This window comes from Salmo trutta, chromosome 1, assembly GCF_901001165.1.
Source record: "Salmo trutta chromosome 1, fSalTru1.1, whole genome shotgun sequence".
Lineage (NCBI taxonomy): Eukaryota > Metazoa > Chordata > Actinopteri > Salmoniformes > Salmonidae > Salmo > Salmo trutta.
The window spans coordinates 44,000,920-44,023,818 of record NC_042957.1 but is presented as its reverse complement, the minus strand read 5'-3'; the positions used below and the strand labels follow the sequence as shown (position 1 = coordinate 44,023,818).

At 46.7% G+C, this 22,899-nt stretch overlaps 1 protein-coding gene across 1 annotated transcript in view; it reads right to left on the bottom strand.

Annotated features, from left to right (window-relative positions):
- The window catches only part of LOC115196684 (retinoic acid receptor alpha), a 173,903-nt gene that overhangs the window by 82,447 nt on the left and 68,557 nt on the right, over positions 1-22,899 (bottom strand). The window contains exon 3 of the mRNA XM_029757519.1: positions 17,046-17,882. Coding sequence (XP_029613379.1) covers positions 17,046-17,232 — 187 coding nt within the window. The 5' untranslated portion in view covers positions 17,233-17,882. The remainder of the gene's footprint in view (positions 1-17,045; positions 17,883-22,899) is intronic.

Genomic DNA, 22,899 nt, shown 5'->3' with positions numbered 1-22,899 from the left:
TCTATAAAACACTCCACTCTCTTCCACAGACACTGCCTTTGGTCTGGAGGCCCATAGGAAGTGAGATCATGCAAACACACACACACGGGGTATACACACACACAGACGCATGCACACACGCGCACACGACACAGAAATCGCTCTTAAAAAGACACACATTCACTCACACACCAGCACAGTTCAGCATAATCTCAGACTCAAGAGTACTCTCAAACTCATCTCTCTCCTCCCCCTGCCATCTCATCTAAATCCTCCCTCCCTCGCTCTGTCTCCCTAATTGAGCGTTTAACCTCGGCTGACTGACACTTTCATTGCTTTAATTAAAAAGAGTGACACGAGGCACCTCGCTTTACGCTAGCCCCCCAGTCCCACTCAACTGAGCAGCGTGAGCTAGCGTTAATGGGGCTAGCTAGTGTTAGCGCCTCTCCTCACCGCTCACCCCCCCCCCCCCCCACCTTCTCGTGTCGCCGCTCGCTCCACTGACAGCTGCTCCAGTGAGTTATCGTGCGCTAAGAGCCTCAAAAACACCTAGCCGGCCTTCCGTCTCCTCTCCTCCTTTCCTTTCCTCTCCTCTCCTCCTTTCCTCTCCTCTCCTCATTCACACATCCGTTCCAACAGGACAGCAGCACTAGTAGACCCAGACGGAGTCAGACTCATCTGCAGAGTGTCGCCTGTGTGTGTGTGTGTGTGTGTACTGTGCAGTATGTATGTATGTATGTATGTATGTATGAAAAGAGTGTACAGGTGGAGGCTTTAAAACTAAAGCATACCTCAGCTATCCATCTCTCTTTCCCTCCCTCTATACCTCCATCTTTGTTTTCCTCCAGGACTTTAGAGAGAGATGGGAGGAGGAGTGAGAATTGATGATGGGGGAGGAGGGACGAAGGGGGTAGTGTCACATCTGGATTGAGACTGGCTGTCAACACACACTTCTGCACTTGCGTGCACGGACACACGCACACGCGCACACACACACACACACACACACACACACACACACACACACACACACGAGTTCCTCCACTGTGGAGAATTAACGACTTAAAAGAGAGGGAAAGAAAGTGAGAGAGCGAGAAAAAAAAAGAGAGATGGCTGCCTTAGTAAAAACACACCTGGTAGCAATTTCTGTTCTCTGGTAAATGATTTGGGTTTTTGGTCTCATTTTTCAATCAAAGAAGTGATTACCTGGGAGAAAAGGAGAGTGTGTGTGCTGTGACACGTCTGCCCACAGTCTGAAGGAGCGAGAGGGGTTGAGAGATTTGAGGTTGGCTGTGGGAGGAGAGGGAGAGCTATTGGTCTGGAGCTTTGGAAGAAAAGACTAGACAATTTTCTCAATCTCACCGCTGGGAAACAGTGAGTGTGTGTGTGTGTGTGTGTGTGTGTGTGTGTGTGTGTGTGTGTGTGTGTGTGTGTGTGTGTGTGTGTGTGTGTGTGTGTGTTCGCCCATGCATTTAACTACAAAGAATGTATTGGACTGTGTGCGCGTGTGCATTGTATATGTGTGTGCATACCACCAATTTGCATTCTTTGCTTCTCTGTGTGTCTCTCTCGCTCTGTGTGTGCGTCCCTGTGTTTGTAGCAGGACATCCAGGATGTTTAAGTCTCTGGAACAGGAATAGCAAGAGGCCAGTCAGCCATCTAGTCAGCCAGTCAGTCATCTAGTCAGCAGCTGACCATGTGACAGCTAGCTAGCTAGCTCCCCCCTCAAACTCCACACCCAGTCTCCTCGTCACACACCAAAGATGAAACCACCAATAACTTCTTATCAACATCTCTGGCTGCAAAAGTTTAATGAAATGTTCTTGGCAACATATTAAGCAACAAGTCAAAATACACGGAACAAAAATATAAGCCCAACATGTAAAGTGTTGGTCCCGTGTAGTATGAGCTAAAATAAAAGATCCCAGAAATGTTCCATTCGCACAAAAAGCTTATTTCTCAAAAGTTTTGTGCACAAATGTGTTTACATCCCTGTTAGTGAGCATTTCTCATTTGCCAAGACAATCCATCCACCTGACAGGTGTGGCATATCAAGCTGATGACACAGCATGATCATTACACAGGTGCACCTTGTGCTGGGGGACAATAAAAGGACACTCTAAAATGTGCAGTTTTGTCACACAACACAATGCCACAGATGTCTCAAGTTGAGCGTGCAATTGTCATGGTGACTACAGGAACGTCCACCAGAGCTGTTGTCAGAGAATTGAATGTTAATTTCTCTACCAAATTGTTGTTTTAGAGAATTTAGCAGTACGTCCAACCGGCCTCACAACCGCAGACCACGTGTATGGCGTTGTGTGGGCGAGCGGTTTGCTGATGTCAACGTTGCGAACAGAGTGCCCCATGGTGGCGGTGGGGTTATGGTATGGGCAGGCATAAGCTACGGACAATGAACATAATTGCATTTTATCGATAGCAATTTGAATGCACAGAGATACCGTGACGAGCTCCTGAGGCCCATTGTGAGGTCCATTTTTTTTAAATGTATCTGTGACCAACAGATGCATATCTGTGAAATCCATAGAATTTATTTCAATTGACTGATTCCCTGATATGAACTGACATTTTTGCATGCTGCGTTTCTAATTTTTGTTCAGTGTATGTTTCCTAAACCATAGACGACCCTGGAAAAGTCATGTCACGGACATCACCTTCCCCCGAACCTTCAAATGATAGACAAACAATAGTTACAAATCTAGCAGTCCCAGTGTTCAATAAATGATTCTATAAATATGACTATAAAACACATTAGGGAGTTAACAGACCAGCCTCCCTGAGGAGCCCTGACTTAGGGAGATAGAGGGGTGTGTGTTTGCTACTGTAACAGATCTGATCGTTAACTCTTGCGTTGTACGTGCGTGTGTGTGTGTTTGGAAATGGGGGATTGTTTAGTGCCCCTCCGTCCCATTCCAGACCATCCCGACTATGCCGATCAGACACCCTCTTCCTCCCCCCTCCTTCTCTCTCTCTCTCTCCAATTCCTTCACCTCCTCCCTCCGTCCTCCTCTTTTCCACTACCTGCACCACTGATAAAAAAAGGGGGGGGGGTAGAGGTGTGGTGGTGGTTGGAGGGGTTGAAAGAGCGGAGAGAGGAGGGGGGAGGAGGAGTGTGCCTGATCGGCAGAGTCGGGATGGTCTGGAATGGGACGGAGGGGCACTGAACAACCCCGCAGGTTGTCGTAAGGAACCCTACACACCACAACCAACGCAAACAAACACGTTCTCACACTAAACAGGGGACAAATCAACACCTTAAAAGAAGCCCAGGAAGCACGTCACCACAGTCAGACAAGCACCACTCAGAGAGCTCTCTCGGTAATTAGCTTTCAGAAAGAACGACAGACCGAAGGAGGGAGCCAGAGGAAATGAATAGTGGACACTCAGCCCTGCATTCCCAAAGTGGCCTTGCGAGATAAAAACAATACAAAAAAAAACTATTTCTAGAGAGAGGATGAAACAGTGAAGGAAGAGCCCTTAGGCCTTATTAACATGGCCCCTTGACGTTCATATGATAGAATTCTACGAAGCGGCTCTCCTTGTAAACAGACAGAAGAGGGTATATAAAACTGGAGCGCCATCATCGTTCAACGTTCGGGGGAAAACGATAATTCTCGCCAAAGTGTGTCAATGCCGCCGTTGAATAACGAGGCACCACTTTGAAGGTTGTTATATTTCAATATAAAAACTAAATACGCACTAACGAGGTCCAATAACAAGGAGTTATGAATAACCATAACCATGGTGATAGTAAAAATACAACACACAAAATACTGGTATTTCACAAGAGAGGGAGAGAAGTAGAGAGGGGGCTTGTTGAATGTTCTCCCCCCCCCCCCTTCAGTGTTTCATAGGTTGGTAAATGGTTGAAAGCAAACGTCTACATTCCAAAAAGCCAGAGGCTAATGGCAGGAAGCCACATCACAGCAACTGTCCAGCCAGTTTGCAATGAACAAAAACGCACTCACACACAGAGAGCGCTATGTGACATCACGATGGATACCTCAACGGGAAGGACAAAGAGGAATTGGACTTGGATATACACACCTGTCCTCGCCTGTTTTAAAGACAAACTGACGGCTAACCTTGTCGTCCGACATTCAAACAAAGGCAATTATGGTTCAATCAGATCCAAGCCTTCTGGCGCGTGCCTTCTAAACAGACCAATTAGAGGTCTTGGACTTGACAAGCCATTGTGAAAGGAAAGCAGCGTTTGTCCCTCACCCAAAATCCCTTGGGATCTCTCTCTGTCTCTCCATCTTTCTCTTTCTTCATCCATCTCTCCCTCTATGACACAGCTGGGCTTTTCACACCGTCACACTGGAAGGGTGTCTCTCCATTGGCAAGGTGCGCACGCACGCACACACACACACACACGCACACACACACGCACACACACACACTACTGTTCCATAGACATACATGCACTGAAAGACACGCACACACACACACACACACACACACACACACACTACTGTTCCATAGACATACATGCACTGAAAGATACGCACATACACACTATACAGATGCTGTGAAATATATTGGCAACCTTGCACTTTAGAATGTAGTGTTCCATTTTTTATTTAAAAACTGGAAGAATTGTTATTTTTACCCTGTAGGCACCTGCAATTTACCATACAGTGAGGGGAAAAAAGTATTTGATCCCCTGCTGATTTTGTACGTTTGCCCACTGACAAAGAAATGATCAGTCTATAATTTTAATGGTAGGTTTATTTGAACAGTGAGAGACAGAATAACCAAAAAATCCAGAAAAACGCATGTCTAAAATTACAGACGGATCATTTCTTTGTCAGTGGGCAAACGTACAAAATCAGCAGGGGATCAAATACTTTTTTCCCCTCACTGTAGGTGAGAAATTACACAGTAAACGAGAATCACTGCATCCAACCAAATTAATTCGAATTTTGAAGGATTTAGTTCCGGCCATTTATTTTACTTTGAAGTGAAAAATCTTACTTTCACTTTTGATTAAAACATTTTTATAATTGGTCCTGTGCAGTTGTAAATCAAACGAACACACGTGTAAAGACCAAATGTTTTTTCAATTTCAACTTATATTATAGTGGGAAAAAAAGTTTGAATCATGCAAGTGTAACAATATATTGGACCGTATCTGTATAGACAGACAGAGGCAACCTACACACACACACACACACACACACACACACACACACACACACACACACACACACACTTCCCCCAAGGTTCAAACACACACACAGTTTTTCAAAGACGCTCACACAAAAATCCACACACACCTCCAATGCAGAGTGGTCTTAAGCGTTTCTCATCAGATAGAGTCCTGAAGGTCGTGCGTTTAAGTGGTCAGAGGACAGGCAGTCAGGCAGTAAAAGCAGTCAAGTCCCTTTAACAGGCTTTTAGCACCCGCCGTGCAGCCACACTACCATTATAGCATACTAACAGGCTCACCCTCATCACCTCATCCTTCCCCCTCCCTCAGTCCCTCCAAGACAACCATCACTCCCTTCATTCTCTCCATCACTGATCCCGCTCCCTCCCTCCGCCTTCCCCATCATTTGTTCCATTTACCCCCTCCCTCCCTCTATGTCCTCCATCCCTCCTTCAACACACCCCCCTACCTTTTTTCTCTTCATCAACCCCCCCCTCCCTGTCCTTCCATTCCTCCTTCAAGACCACCCTTCTCTCTCCATCACTACCCCTCTGAGGGTTGTGGATGGGAACTAACGGCCCTCCTCCTCTTTTTCCTTGGGCGTGACCCAGCTCTGAGACAACAGAGATTCTGCCCAGATGATGACCCACACCACGGCTGTCTGTTTAGATTCTTCACCATGTGCTTTGGGGGTCTTTCCAAGTGGCTGTCCTGCCTTCTGGCCTGTTGTCAGTGTCCAGCACCCATCTCCCTTTAACTACCATCCGCCCATCCCTCCGCAGACGAGAGAGATCTCTGTCAGGATATGGGGAATTATGAGCAAGCATTTTGTTGTTGTTGTTGCTGTAGGCGTGGCGACGCCACTGTCAAACGGAACTTCTACAAAGGTCAACTTGACGTGCGGAGTTGTCGCACAGAGCGCTCGCCTTCTAGGGCCGTCCAGAACAAACGGCAGGGCCACAGGACGTAGGCCTACACAGACAGATAGATCTGGGGCCTTGCAACGCAAGAGGACCGAGCCGTCTGTCTGCAGACAGTCAAACAAGAAAAGCTGAAAGGAATAGAGGGGAAGGAGGCGCAGGCAGAGAGTCATAGAGGAGGCGAAATTTAAGACCCAAAGGAAAGATTCTTGTGTGAAGGGCACGCCTGACCCTGGTTGATTTAAGATGCCTCGGGGCTCCAAGGTCGCCTCCTTGTCTCCTTCCAGGGGCCTCTCCTGCACCCCTCCACAGTCCCACCCCAGGACAGCAGGCTGCCGCCACAATGCAAAGGCAGTGTGTGTGTGTGTGTGTGTGTGTGTGTGTGTGTGTGTGTGTGTGTGTGTGTGTGTGTGTGTGTGTGTGTGTGTGTGTGTGTGTGATCCAGATATCAGTTGGCAATAGGTACGTATTATGTCAGCGGCTGCGGTCGTTCCACCATTGGCCGTGGTTGGCTTTAAAGTCTCAGTCAGACAGTCATGTGACGAGCATCACAATGACTAAGTCTGTTTGAAGTTTACAGTACTCGGAGGTTTGAAGTCTGAACTACTTACTCTCAAATTACTGTCATTATCACTGTGCTGAGTATTATAAAATGATAGGGTCCTATCTAATTTCAGATAGGCCTAATGGGTGAAGTTCCATCCCACACACCTTCGCAAAATGTCAGTCAAGTTTGCCAAGTGACGTTTCACACGGTCCTCCACAAGCTCTAAAACAAGTAACAAAGTCAAGTAAACACCACCGCTATGGAAAGAGCAGTCATCACAATGACTAACCTAAACCAGTCACAACACAAGAACAGCCACAATAACCTGAATCAGTTAACCAGTGATGAAACAGTAACCATAACAACCTTTATCTGCTCCATAGCAACCATTATCATCCCTACCCAGTGAGCAACAGCGAGTCACAACGACCTATATCAGCCCCGTCAACAAGCAGACACTGCACCCTAGACAGGTGTGTGTCTCAAATGGCACCCTATTCCCTATTTTGTGCACTTTCGGTGCAAAAGTAGTGCATGGTCAAAAGTAGTGCACTATTTAGGGAATAGGGTGATAAGCAACAAGCCCATTTTTTTTTTTAACACCATCAGCCATGTTTAACAGATGTCAGGTCTGATATTGTCAGACCTGTGACAGAGATGACAGAGGGGATAAGGTCAGACCTAAGCAAACGATGGCACAGTGAATATTGTCAGACACGTTCAGGATGACCGTGGATTCTGTCAGAGCTACGTACAACGACAGAGCGAATATCATCAAATGTGCTCACGCTACGAGAACTCGGGGTCTATAAAAGAGACGATGCCTTTAAGACAGTGAACAACGACTAACATGCTGTCTAGACCGGGGACGCGCTTGCGTCCGCCATCGCGCACATGTTGATTTTGTCCATCCGTACCAGACGCGAGATCAAGACACGCCGGTCGAAATATCAAAACGAACTCTGAACCAACTATATTCATTTGGGGACAGGTCGAAACACGTGAAACATTCATGGACATTTAGCTAGCTAGCTTGCTGTTGCTAGCTAATTTGTCCTGGGATAAAAACATTGGGTTGTTATTTTACCGGAAATGAACAAGGTCCTTTTTTCTGGATCTTTGTAGAATTTTGATCTATATTGAGTCGCACAAAATCGTGTGTTCTCTACTCTGAAATTTAATCCACAGATAAAAGGGGAAACCTAGTTAGTTTCTAGTAATCTCTCCTCCAGTAGTATTAGTAGTAGTAGTAGTCTTCTTCTGTGGACTTTATATGTCGCTTGGCAACCAACTTTAAGGTGCATTACCACCACCAACTGGACTGGAGTGTGGACCTCAGTTCATCTTTCAATCCCCACACATGGGTATAAGCTCCTAAAAACCAATGAGGAGATAGGAGAGGTGGGACTTGCAGCGCATCAAGCGTAAAAAATTTAACTAAGTTCTGTTTTAGCACCTGGCTAAGCAGATGCTCGCGAGCAGTTTAGATGAAATGATTGAATAACATGCGTGTGTAAATCTGTTTTGCAACGCAAGCGGTGTGGTTAGCATATATAACTAACACTGTTAAAACTGTGATGGAGAAAATCCCCAAACTTGGTAAACTTCACAATCTCACTTGTCAGAGTTATTCCCCTCCAATTAAAACAATTTTCTTTGTCCTCAACATGCGCCATGCAGCCCTTGGCAGCGATTAGAGGTGAGCGGTCTGCGAGTCGACAGACGTCACAGCAACCCTCCAGAAGACAAACCACCGGTTGGGCATGTCCCGGTCGGTGCCTGCCAAAGGTGGACCAATCGAAATGGAGCTTGGTCAGAGACGATCACTGTGGTGACGTGGACAGGAACACAGGGACTGGCAGCTCCCGACACGCAATGCAACAATGTAAAACACCATAGCGATATGAGACGTACAGCCATGCAGACAGCCACTGAGAGAGCGAGAGAGAGCGAGAGAGAGAGAAGAGATAGATCGAGAGTGAGTCCGTACGTGCGTGTCGACAGCTCTCCAACACCTCTGTTGTGCCAGACATTGTCTGGGCTCGGGTGGAGCTGCAATGCCAGAGCCAACTCACACCTTCAGAAGAAGTGAGGACCAAAACGGTTTGCAGACGTACACCAGGCCTGTCGGAGAGCGAGGCTGAGGACAGGGTTGAAAACATGCTATCCGGTCGAAGGACCAGACCTTGTCCACTTGGCTCCTTACCTTCAACAATGTCTGTTTGTACGTGTAAAGGGAAGGGAGCGCGCCGCTGCCGTCAACCAAGGTGCATGCATTGAGGAGCAAACTGAAGTAGAGAGGAGATTCAGGAGCTCTTGGAGGAGTGTTGTCATTGTCACAAGTAAAAACAATTCCAGCGTTGGGTTGTAATTGTAACAATAAAGACGCTTTTTTTTAAATTGACTTTCATTGTCCTCCAAGAGTTGCTGTACACCTGTCTGTATCTTCTTCCCAGCAATCTTGATAATGATATGAACACATAAGCCAATAGCTATTGTTGCAGGAGGTGGTTCTAGGGTTGAACCCCATTGGTCACATTAGCACAAACTACAAAAGAAGTCAAATCATAACATTCCTTTAATCATTTGAAAACCAATAAGCATCCTCCTAGCTTGACACTCTGTTGGGGCTTGTGTTACAGCGGCCCAAATGGCACCCTCTTTCCTATGTCGTACACTACTTTTGACCAGGGCCCATAGGGTTGTGCTGTAATCTAGCTGCACGCGGGAGCGTCGATACATTGAACGCTGAGCAGATTAAAGGGGAATGGAAGAGGGAGGTTGAATTGAACGACCGGGGGGGGGTTTAACGAAGTGCTTGCTGCGTTAAGTAGGTGTTTGGATCAGCGGGACCTCCGAGGCAGGGTGTGTGTGTTTGAATGTGTGTGTGTGTGTGTGTGCGCGCGCGTGCGTGCGTGCGTGCGGGCGCGTTCATTCGTGTGTGTTAAGTAGGTGTCTGTATCAGCGGGACCTGTGGAGGCAGCACAGTCATTAACAGCGATAACAAACCGTCTCCCTTCACACCAGGGTGAGCAGAGAGGAGGAGAGAAGAGGGAGGGTAGGAGAGACAAAGAGACGGAGGTAAACATGGCAAGGTCAACTGTATCAGAGTCATATTTCTACATTAACCCATACAAACTGCATTCAGCACATAAGCATTTCTTAATGTAAAGTGTTAGCGAATGTAGCTGGGAAGTGGGTAGGATACAGTTCACAAAGTCGGGTCATTGTACAGATGGGACACTTGTAGAGTCAGCTGTGTTCTTTATGTCAGTCTAGTTGTGTCATTATTTTGTCTCCATCTTTACTTTTTATTCATTTTACACTCACTGTAGCACTTTGAGATCATTTAAATATAGTATTATTATTACTATTAATATCATTTTTGCAGTAGACATTAAACCTAATTTAAACATGGCAAAACACACTAAACAAAAAAGGCACACCTGCATTTGCATCGTGGTCATATGCCTTCTTTCATATTTACATTTCTAATGTACCATATCATGTGGCAGGTCAGCCTATCAACAACAAGCTTGTCTGTGTTAGTAAATCAGGCTTTGTGTTGTTTTATGTGTGAGGAAAGAGACAACAACAAAATTAACCAACCCAAAGAAAGTGAACGGTACTTTCGACTCTTTGCCGCATTGCTGCAGGCATATGTGTGGTGGCAGTGGAGGAAGGAAAGGAGGGAGGGCGAGAGGAGACGGTGTTTGAGGGGAGAGGAAGCTGTTGGGTGTGGGGGGGTGTGTGTGTGTGGGGGGGGGGGTTTATAGTACTCAACATGGGACACTTTGTGGCTTAATAATGTGGAGGTCTATATTTAACTCCGGTATTTCTGGAGGGGGACGATGGGGGGAGGAAGGGTGACGAAATCGAAATGGAGCCATCCCGGATTACAGGGACAACTCCCTCCTTTGAAAACTGGAGGGCGCGCTGATTAGCATAAAACGAGAGCTGCGTACAGAAAGGAGCGTAGCCGCAACGCCTGCCTGTCTGATTCGGGATGAAAGCTCCGTCTGGGGTTGGTATGCAGTCGCCGATGGGGGAGGGGTGCAGTGTCATCCATGTGAACCGTGCCAAGCTGGTCGTGGTGACGATGGAGATGATGAAATAGGGCTGATGAAATAGGGCCCCCCCCACAACACATGCACCCACCATGTCCTTAGCCAACTTCCCCTGGGTCCCGTTCCACCACGGTGGTGGAAGATCCCTCCGGGAGGCCTAGCTGGCTGACTTCACGCCTGCTGTCATCTGGGGTCGGCTGTACGGGCAGTGGCGTCACACCACCATCGGAACCATCACTGCATGACTAAGTGGTAAGTCTAATGGCCGCGATCAAAGTCTCTCCGCAACAGATCTTGGATTTGTTCAAACAAACTTTCTGGGAAACACCCTCGTAAACGCGTGTAGTTCCAAAAGCATATTGACACTGACAGTAAAAGACTAGAAGGCGGATCACACGTTGGGCAACAGCACCACGGGCTCAAAAACAAAGCCTGTTTAACCTCACAGGGCTGTCTGGAGGCATCAGGCAGTGTTTGTTGTTGCTCTAGCAGCTTCCTATCTGACAGACACACACACACACACGCACACACACAACTCATATCTCCTGACATCACTCAGAGAACACAGAACCACCGTACTAACCACAGGGCGTTTGGCGCCACCACAGCTGCGTGGCGTTCGCTACACCTGGCCCTCGGCTGAGCCTTACACTGGGATCACAGAGAACTACAGAGTAGAACGAAACAAGTGAGGAAAAAACAAGTCGAAGGAAAGAGGTGATGAAAGAAAGAGAAAGAAAGAGGGATAGAGAGAGAAAGTGTGAGAGAATACAGCTGCTTTGCAAGTAGAGGGAAGAGAAAAAAAGAAGTGATGAGAGAGAGAGAGAGAGAGAGAGAGCGAGAGAGAGAGAAGATGAGCCATGTGGAAGAGGGTAGGAAGAGGGTAAGGAGTGATGAAAGAGAGAGAGAGAAGGAGAAGATGAGCTGTGTGGAAAGAGGGAGTACCCTGGGGCTAGCTGATCCAGCTCTGCCACTGCTTACTGCTCCAACTAATCCCAGCCTGGGCACATCAGCTAGGCCTTATCGGTAATTAGCACGCTAACCGTTCCCCAGTCCCACTGGGGTCTGGACCTGGAGAACACAACCTCCACAGCCAGCCAGCCCTTCCCTTGCATTCAATTAGCCCACTTTAAAGTGCATGCCATACCCGCAGGGCTGGCAATGGCGGGAGGGGGGGGAGGAGAAAAGGAGGAAGAGGAGGCAACGGGAGTTGAGAAAAAGGAGGGAAACAGTCTGACATTTCCGAGGCTGAGGGTGTTATACAGACTACAGAGGGTGTGAGGTTTTTTTTTCTTTTTAAAGGGGGGGGGGTAGGAGGTGTGGGTTTTTGTCATGGAGTGTTTTGCGGGGTGGCGTTAACACTCCTTGCCCTGTCGAGGCGAATCGGGGATGATCTCCACGGTTACGAGGGGAGACAGAACAGGAGAGAGAGGGGGGGGGGTTAGATGTGATGAAAACGAACTCCGCTCGACTGGCATGTACCTGGAATTGTAGATTTTTATCCCAGTTTATTGGGAAATATGACCTTAATCCCTGCTTTAACCAATAATTCTGGCAGGAAATTGGATACCTTAACGCAATGTACATGACATAACTCGGGTCAAGGTTAGAATAGATAGTATGGGGTGGTGTGACAGGAGGAAGAGGATGAGGAGGAGCGGCTAGGGTTTGAGAGGCAAGTCCACAATTTCACATTCTTGAGTAATACATTTTAGGTGTGGTTTATGCAGAGGGTGTGAACCTGTGATATTTCCATACCTATGGAAAATACAATTAGCACGTGGAACCAACTTTCTATGGCCACAGTTGAGGCTTTGATTGACAGGGTCTTTTCAACAACATGTCAAAAAGAGGCAAGACTTTCCAAGATGGCGTAGCAGTGCAGACGTTGTTTGTCGTTCTCCCGTGTAAATGTAGTTTTTTCATCTTTTTTGTATATATATGTATATATATATATATATATATATATATATATATATATATATATATATATATATATATAGGGTACTCCCTCTTTATATATATATCTTTTTCCATTTTTAAATTAAATATACCTTCCAGCAACCCGCCTCACCCAATGTGATACAGATCTGCTATTTTTAGACCTTATAGCCAGAAACTCCATCACAAGCTAGCCATTAGGAGCTAACCAGCTACTAGCTATTTAATCATTGTTAGCCACTGCTAGGGGGGGGGTTAGATGTGATGTTACCTTTAGCACAGACACCAGCCGCTTTTAACCTGGAAGATACTTGCCAGCCTGAACAGCGCGTTATCAACCCTGAGAATATCGGACTGTTTTATCCACTACAACACCGGATTCTTGCCGTAAGCCCTGGACAATTACTCCTGATCATCGCATCTAGCTAGCTGCCACAGAGTGGCCCAGCCCCGAAGCTAGCCTTGAGCCAGGCCCATCTCCCGGCCTGCTCAGTGGACCCTATGATCACTCGACTACACAGCTGATGCCTCCCGGACTCTTCACTAACACGACTAGAACCCACTACATCACCGGATTCTTGCCGTAAGCTCTGGATCTTTGCATCGGATCATCGCTGCTAGCTAGCTGATACCGAGTGGCTATAGTGGCTAATGCCCTTGTCCCGAAGCTAGCACCAGTTAGCCGCGAGCCAGGCGCAAACAAAAATTCTCCAGCTACAATTCCTCTTTTGCCAACTGGCCTGGACCCTTTGTCGACATGGAGCCCCGCCGTTCCATCACGACTGGTCTGCCGACGTAATTCCATCAGTTGTGCCCTCTACCGGCCTTTGCCGGACGTCGGAGCAGACGCTTCTACTAGCCCCGGTCTGCTAATTATTATTTTTTTTTAATAATTGGAATGCCGTGTCTCCCGCTTGCTAGTGTAGTAGCGACTACCTAGCGGCTTCCCTGTTTCATCTATTGCTGTTCACTGGACCCTATGATCACTTGGCTACATAGCTGATGCCTGCTGGACTGGTCATTAATCATGGTACTCCATTTTGTTTATTTATCTGTCGGCCCCAGCCTCGAACTCAGGCCCTGTGTGTAGTTAACTGACCCTCTCTGCCCATTCATCGCCATTTTAACCTGTTGTTGTTGTCTTAGCTGATTAGCTGTTGTTGTCTTACCCGTTGTTGTCAACCTGTGATTGCTTTATGCCTCGCCTTATGTCTCTCTCTAATGTCAATATGCCTTGTATACTGTTGTTTAGGATAGTTATCATTGCTTTAGTTCACTGAGGACCCCCTAGTCCCACTCAACATGCCTCAGATACCTCTTTTGTCCCACCTCCCACACACGCGGTGACCTCACCCAGCATAACTAGTGCATCCAGAGATGCAACCTCTCTTATCGTCACTCAATGCCTAGGTTTACCTCCACTGTACCCGCACCCTACCATACATTATGCCCTGAATCTATCCTACCACTCCCAGAAATCTGCTCCTTTTATTCTCTGTCCCCAACGCACTAGACGACCAGGTTTGATAGCCTTTAGCTCTCCTTCCAGACTCATATTAAACATCTCCAATCCAAAATTAAATCTAGAATCGGCTTCCTATTTTGCAACAAAGCCTCCTTCACTCACGCTGCCAAACATACCCTCGTAAAACTGACTATCCTACCGATCCTCGACTTCGGCGATGTCATTTACAAAATAGCCTCCAACACTCTACTCAGCAAACTGGATGCAGTCTATCACAGTTCCATCCGTTTTGTCACCAAAGCCCCATATACTACCCACCACTGTGACCTGTATGCTCTCGTTGGCTGGCCCTCGCTCCATATTCGTCGCCAGACCCACTGGCTCCAGGTCATCTATAAGTCTTTGCTAGGTAAAACCCCGCCTTATCTCAGCTCACTGGTCACCATAGCAACACCCACCCATAGCACGCGCTCCAGCAGGTATATCTCACTGGTCATCCCCAAAGCCAACACCTCCTTTGGCCGCCTTTCCTTCCAGTTCTCTGCTGCCAATGACTGGAACGAATTGCAAAAATCTCTGAAGTTAGCGATATATTATTCCCTCACTAACTTTAAACATCAGCTATCTGAGCAGCTTACCGATTGCTGCATCTGTACACAGCCCACCTGTAAATATCCCATCCAACTACCTACCTCATCCCCATATTGTTTTAAATTTACTTTCTTGCACACCAGTATTTCTACTTGCACATCATCATCTGCACATCTATCACTCCAGTGTTAATTTACTAAATTGTCGTTACTTCGCTACTACGGCCTATTTATTGCCTTGCCTCCTTACGCCATTTGCACACACTGTATATAGACTTTTTCTATTGTGTTATTGACTGTATGTTTGTTTATTCCATGTGTAACTCTGTTGTTGTTTGTGTCGCACTGCTTTGCTTTAGCTTGGCCAGGTCGCAGTTGTAAATGAGAACTTGTTCGGAACTGGCCTACCTGGTTAAATAACGGTGAAATATATATATATATATATATATTTTTTAAACTTACTCCATCTTCTCACACACACACACACACACACACACACACACACACACACACACACACACACACACACACAGCTTTGCCTCATCTTCAAATGATCTTCAAAACATCTTCAAATGATAATGAACGTCTCTATGTAGGACACGCGACTGCTGCTTCTCATCCCCTCTCCCCCCACAGTGCTTCCTCAAACACAGCATGTGGGCTGTGTATATCGCAGTCCCCTTCCATCCCCCGCCAGCTCCTCTCATCTCCGGAGAGTCCCCGTCCCGCATGACTGCTCACCCAGGCCATCTCCAAACGTGGCGGGGGGCTGTGTAATAATTAGCCCCTGGCGGCGAGGGAGGGCTGTTCGTCAGCGAACACTATGCAGGAGCTGTGGATTAGTCTCTCAGCACCAAGAGAGGAGCACGCTCATCAGCCAGCCAGACAGGCAGGCAGAAGAACACACTCCATCTCTGCACACACACACACACACACACACACACACACACACACACACACACACACACAGGAAAGCAGGGAGCCCCTCTGCTCTGACAGGCTGTTGTACTCTAGGCTCTGCTGTCTGTCTGTCTGTCTGTCTGTCTGTCTGTCTGTCTGTCTGTCTGTCTGTCTGTCTGTCTGTCTGTCTGTCGACTGAGCTCCAGCCTGGATCTGGGGAATGGAAGCCACAAGGGGTGGGACATGGTGGGTGGAGGGACAGAGACATTAGCTGCTTTGAAATTTTTCCCCATACAGACATGGGAAGAGATTTAGGAGAGGAAGAGGAAAGGAGAGGGGGCCAGGATGCCACCCAGCAAGGCATGCTGGGACAGAGCGGATGTAAGCTTGGCTGTGATTGGACAGTTTATTGGTAGAAATTAATATTAACGTTAACGTTGATATATGAGACCTTTATCAAATAATGTTTGTAGAATGGATGGGTGGCCCCATATCACATCCACCTACCTGTCAATATTCCCTTACTCCAGGTGGGGCGGCAGGTAGCCTAGTGGTTAGCGCGTTGGGCCAGTAACCGAAAGGTTGCTAGATCGAATCCCCGAGCTGACGAGGTAAAAATCTGTCGTTCTGCCCCTGAACAAGGCAGTTAAGGGGCAGAACGACAGATTTTTACCTCGTCAGCTCGGGGATTCGATCTAGCAACCTTTCGGTTACTGTTCCTAGGCTGTCATTGAAAATAAGAATTTGTTCTTAACTGACTTGTTAAATAAAGGTGAAATAAAAATAAAACAATTTAAAAAACTACCATCACAACTGCTTCAAGTGTCCTGCTACAACAACCACACCTTATTCTCACTCTTCACAAAATCACACTTCCTCCATTAACGCATGAACACACATGTACACACAGAGAGAGCGCCCACCCGCCAGTTCAAGCGAGGACACACAACTCCTCAGGCATTGTGCCCAGGAACATTCTGTTGGTTATTCGAGCTGCCTCATTGAGATCAGACCAATCCGCTCGCTCAGTTCGACACATCGCCGCATGGCAACTGGCCCGGATCCAGAATGCCAGGAGCAACTAGTCAAGGCTATGGTGCCACACCAACAAAACCTCTAATGTGGAATCCAGTTCTATATAGACTCCAATCCACTTTGATCTGATTAAGTCATATAGCATGACAGTAACACAGGAGATGCTGGAAAGTACTCAACGTACACAGCCAAGTTAAAACTTGTGTAGCTCATTTTTTACTTCCTGCGTTTTCCCCCGAATTGATCCAACTTTGTCAAACTTCAAATGCTGATTTTTGGTACAAATATAAGATGGATCAAGTCAGTCATTGTGCCAACAGCATCAACCAACCAACCAAATGCCAATCAGTAGTACCCGACAACCTTTCTAATCAATCACTAATGTCAACATACACCAACAGAATACTGCAGCGTGATTGGGTACTTACTGGCTGGCGACGGGGTGCTGTATCCGCTGACAGGCAGCCCGGAGAGGGTGGGAGGGGACAGCCCCCCCAGCATGTGGGGGAAGAAGTAGGAGTAGTGAGGCATGGGGAATCCCCCCACAGAGACAGTGGGGCCCCCCGCACTCCCTGGCCCCCCCGGGGGGTGGCAGGGGTTACCCTTGCCCGCCATGTTCTGCTCGGCAGACCTTGAGCCGAGTCCAAAGAGTCTCCTGTAGGTATCCGTGGTGATGTCGGTCTACATCCCCCAACCTCAACCGCCGGTGACGACGTAATCCAATGAATTAAGAAGTGGTGGTGGGTGACGGTGGACAACAACGGTGCGTATTTGTGTAGGTGTGTGATATGGAGCTGTTCGGTTACGTTGATATTCCAGGTGGACGCTTCAGAGAAATGTATAGGCTATTCTCTTCCAAAGGCTGGTCCTCTGCCTTGTTGTGAAGAGTGTCCCACTGAGATAGATACAGCTTAGAGTAGGCCACTAAGCTTTATACCATGAATGAAACACCAATTACATAAATACTAAGGGAGGTCGCTAGGCAGAATCATCTGGCACCAATGGACTCCAGATCCCTTGTTCAGGATTGGATAGACTTCTCAGGCCTTGGGAGGATTGGATGATAACAGCTTTTCTCTCTCCAGTGACTCAGCGGAGCTCAGACAACAACACGACGGAGTGGAGGAGGAGAAGGAGGATCGTTATGACGACGGCTGGTTTTAGTTCTCACCGTAACCCGGGTTGTCCCAGGTCAACCCCTGTCGCCGAGGAGGACTCACTTTCAGTCTCGGCAACGCACCTGTAGCAGACTGGCAACCTTCCTCCTTCAGAAACAGAGACAGACAGACAGACAGAGAGAGACAGAGACAAGGGTTAGATAGAGATTCACTCACTGCTGCATATTCAGAGACAGAGACACAGGGGTACAAATGCATATTCAGTGGGGTGGCGTTGATTTTTGCCCGGGCTCATCTCTACGTAGACAGCGTGGGAAAAACAGAGCCCGGGTCCTCTCTAGTTAACTTGTTAACGCTAATGTTTTCAACTAGGAGCACGGCTCCCCCCCCCCCAGCCTCCTGCTCTCTACCCCCGCCTCCCTCCTCCCGTTGTGGGGTGAATCATCATCAGAGATGCCGAGGCTCATTAACGGCGTCCGTCTGAACCTCTCTCTCCGCTCCTCAATAAACAGGAGACGGAGACGAGCTTATGCAACCTTCCAAGAGAGGTGGGAGGGTGGGAAGAGTAACCTAGTTCTGCCTTTCAATGCTGATGTTGTAAAACATGTCTTATATAAACCCAAAACCCCTTGCTTTGCTACACACCGTAGCAACTAGCTACAGTGTCTGTAAGGCCATCCACTACTATGCGCTGTAATTGTAGTTCACAACTGACAGCTTTGCTTCCATCTCTTTCACCCATCTGACATTGACGTGCCAAAGGAGTGAACCGTTTACTGTTCTTGGAGTCTGGACCGGAGCTGTCTGAAAGTTGAAAACATCATTTGAGTGCCTTTTTCTCCCTCCCGGTCTGTCATGTCTGTCAGTAGCCGTCTGAGAGGCATTTGTTCTGCCCTGGCCCCAGCGAGGGGGGCGTTGGGTGCACGAGGGCCCGTTTTTACAGGGTCAGGGGACTTTTATAGATCTCCCGCATAGTGCTGCTCCTTCTGCCGTCAGGCCTCACCTTGTGAAGCCCTCCGTCGACAGGAGTGTGTGCGCGTGCGTGTTTGCGTGCGTATGTGTGATCTCCTGCATAGTGCTCCACCGCCGTCAGGCCCCCACCCCCCCTTGTGAAGTCGGCCCACACACACACACACACACACACACACGCTAGGCCCCCGTCGTAAAACAGCCAAACACCGCTGGGCTTTCAGACATGTTTGTGTTAGAAGGGCGAGGAGAGGAGAGGAGAGGAAGGGAGGGGGGGGTAGATGAAGAGGCCTTTTAGAGATACTTGGTGAAGGTCTGGGACAAGAACGAGACTGCCGTGATAAGTGCACCAGAGCACTATTATCAAACCTCTAAAACATGATGAAGTACCCTTACAGGCACAAAACAGGAAACCAGAACAAGATGAAGTGGATTCAGACCACGTATTACTTTCCAGCAGCTCCTGTATTTGGTATATATGGCTGTCATGCTCAAATTATTCAAATATATCCATTCACCCCTCCATCCATATACCAACCCACCCATCTGTCCTTTCTTGAGAAGGAATAACATGCATAAAGGCATGGCTACATCCGTCTTGCCGCTCACAGATCCCACCTGGGAATATGAGCTTCAGCGGGCTCTACCCTGAGCTTTAGCACAATGCACTGGGTAGAACACGTTCAAAGGATACAGAAAGAGAGAGAGAGTGACGGCGAGAAAGGAGGAAAGAGAGACAGGGAGCGGGGGAGGGCTAGATCAAAGCGAGAGGAAGCGGATGAAGATGCCTCGTCGATGCTCGCCGCTTTCCATCTCGCTCATACATTATGAAAAACGCCCTACTAAGTAGGTTACACCCCATAGGTCCCCTTTACATAGCCATACACTCGTTCATTGAATCATGGGGCTTGTGTGTATACCAGTGCATCTGTGTGTGTGTATCTCGGTGGATTTGTATCAGTGTGTGAGAGAGGAGAGAGACAAACATAGAAAGCTACAGTGAGGGAAAAAGTATTTGATCCCCTGCTGATTTTGTAAGTTTGCCCACTGACAAAGAAATGATCAGTCTATAATTTTAATGGTAGGTTTATTTGAACAGTGAGAGACAGACTAACAACAAAATAATCCAGAAAAATGCATGTCAAAAATGTTATAAAATTATTTGCATTAGGTACAAAAATGTTATAAAATTATTTGATATAGGTACAAAAGTATCTATATCCACAGTAAAACAAGTCCTATATCGACTTAACTTGAAAGGCCGCTCAGCAAGGAAGAAGCCACTGCTCCAAAACCGCCATAAAAAAGTCTGACTACGGTTTGTAACTGCACATGGTGACAAAGATCGTACTTTTTGGAGAAACGTCCTCTGGTCTGATAAAACAAAAATAGAACTGCTTGGCCATAATGACCATCGTTATATTTGGAGGAAAAAGGGGAAGGCTTGCAAAAAGCTTGGATGCAAATGGGTCTTCCAAATGGACATTACCCCAAGCATACTTCCAAAGTTGTGGCAAAATGGCTTAAGGACAACAAAGTCAAGGTATTGGAGTGGCTATCACAAAGCCCTGACCTCAATCCTATAGAAAATGTGTGGGCAGAACTGAAAAGGCGTGTGCGAGCAAGGAGGCCGACAAACCTGACTCAGTTACACCAGCTCTGTCAGGAGGAATGGGCCACAATTCACCCAACTTATTGTGGGAAGCGTGTGGAAGGCCACCCGAAACATTTGACCCAAGTTAAACAATTTAAAGGCAATGCTACCAAATACTAATTGAGTGTATGTAAACTTCTGACCCACTGGGAATGTGATGAAAGAAATAAAAGCTGAAATAAATCATTCTCTCTACTATTATTCTGACATTTCACATTCTTAAAATAAAGTGGTGATCCTAACTGACCTAAGACAGGGAATTTGTACTGGGATTAAATGTCAGGAATTGTGAAAAACTGAGTTTAAATGTATTTGGCTAAGGTGTATGTAAACTTTCGACTTCAACTGTATGTGTTGACCCAGACACATGCATGCGCAGGCACCTACTCACACATACAGTGGGGTGACACACTTGATAAAGATGAGCAAATATGTCTAAAATAATTCAAATACTGAGCTATTTTGTGTGTTCAAAGTTAGGAAATTTGATTATTTTATACTAAGAATTGCTCAGCGAGAAATTTATTTTGCTTAAACAGTAAAAGTATTTTTCAAAAGAGGTAGGTGTCAAAATTAGTGACACCCCTGTTTTCAGTATCTCACCTTGCAAGGCACTGAGCTTTTTTTGAAAATGTTTTATGAGTTGGAAAACAAATTGGGATGGATATTAGTATGTGCTCCAGCAGGTATATTTCACTGGTCACCCCCAAAGCTAATTCCTACTTTGGCCGCCTTTCCTTCCAGTTCTCTGCTGCCAATGACTGGAACGAATTGCAAAAATCACTGAACCTGGAGATTCATATCTCCCTCACTAACTTTAAGCATCAGCTGTCAGAGCGGCTCACAGATCATTGCACCTGTACATAGCCCATCTGTAAATAGCCCATTCAACTACCTCATCCCCATATTGTTATTCTTTTTTTCTCCTTTGCACACCAGTATCTCTACTTGCACATTCATCTTCTGCACATCTATCAGTCCAGTGTTTATTGCTAAATTGTAATTACTTTGACACTGCGGCCTATTTGTTGCCTTACCTCCCTAATCTTACCTCATTTGCACACACTGTATATAGACTTTTCTATTGTGTTATTGACTGTACGCTTGTTTATTCCATGTGTAACTCTGTGTTGTTGTTTGTGTCGCACTGCTTTGCTTTATCTTGGCCAGGTCGCAGTTGTAAATGAGAACTTGTTCTCAACTGGCCTACCTGGTTAAATAAAGGTGAACATTTAAAAAAATAAATAAAGACCGTTCCTCCATACAAAATCCTTCTAGGTCCTTGAAATCCTTTGTCTGCGCTTATGGACTGCCCTGCTTTCCTTTTCTTCAATTCAATCCACAGATTTTCAATGGGTATCAAGGCCGGAGAACGAGACGCCATTGCAAAATGTTGATTTTTGTGGCCATTTAACCATTTCTTTGTGGATTTTGATGTGTGTTTGGGGTTATCGTCCTGCTGGAAGATCCACTTGCTGCCAAGTGTCAGCCTCCTGACAGAGACAAACAATGTCCTAGTACTGGGTAAAGTTCTTAATGCTGTTGACCTTAATAAAGGCCCCAGGACCAGTGGAAGCAAAACAGTCCCATAATATCAAAGACCCACCACCACCACCATATTTTACAGTAGGTATGGGGGTTCTTTTCTGCTCATGCATTCTCATTTCGACGACAAACCCTCCACTGGTGTGCGTAACCAAAGAGCTCTATTTTCATGTTATCTAACCAAAGCACCGGTTCCAATCCAAGTGCCAATGCTGTTTACATTTACATTTGTTGGATGACATGAAAATAGAGCTATTTGGCCATCTCGGTCTCCGGACTTAAAATCCTTTGAAAAGCCTGTGTTTTGAATTGAAGTCCATACAGTAAGCGCAGACAAAGGATCTGAAAGGCTTCTGTTTGGATGAACTCATAAAACATTTTAGAAAAAGGCTCAGTGTCAAAATCCTCGCAAGGTGAGGTACTGAATGGTATTGAAAACAGGGGTGTCAATCAATTTGACCCTGATCTTTAAGAAAAAAAGTTCTACTTGTTTTTTGAGCATACAATATATCTCAGTATTTGAACGATGTATTTTATACAGTCATTTCTGCACATCTTTATCAAGGGTGTCAATAATTTCAGACCCCACTGTATATGCAAACCACTCACACACGCAAAACACACGCACACACTAGAGATTGACACAGGAACAAGACGCCTGCGGGTCTAGCGGGGCCTGCTGGATTCCGGCAGGAATGGGAATGAAGTTCCAGAGTCAAATTCGGGACAGGACAGGATTGACATTCCACAGGAACTGACAGTAGGCCTAAAATAGTTTACTTAATACAAATAAATGATCCCCTCCCCCTTCCGTCGGCGCACTCTCGCTCCTTGCTCCAGTTGTAGCCAGTCACTACTTTACCGCAGATGCACGCAGAGATATACGCATTTGCACATGTCCATAAATTCATCTGACTCTGGGTAACTAGAAAGGCTGCCTTCATTGCCAAAATGTCGTAATGTGGTTGTTATCAGCGGTGTGCACTATGCAGGCGG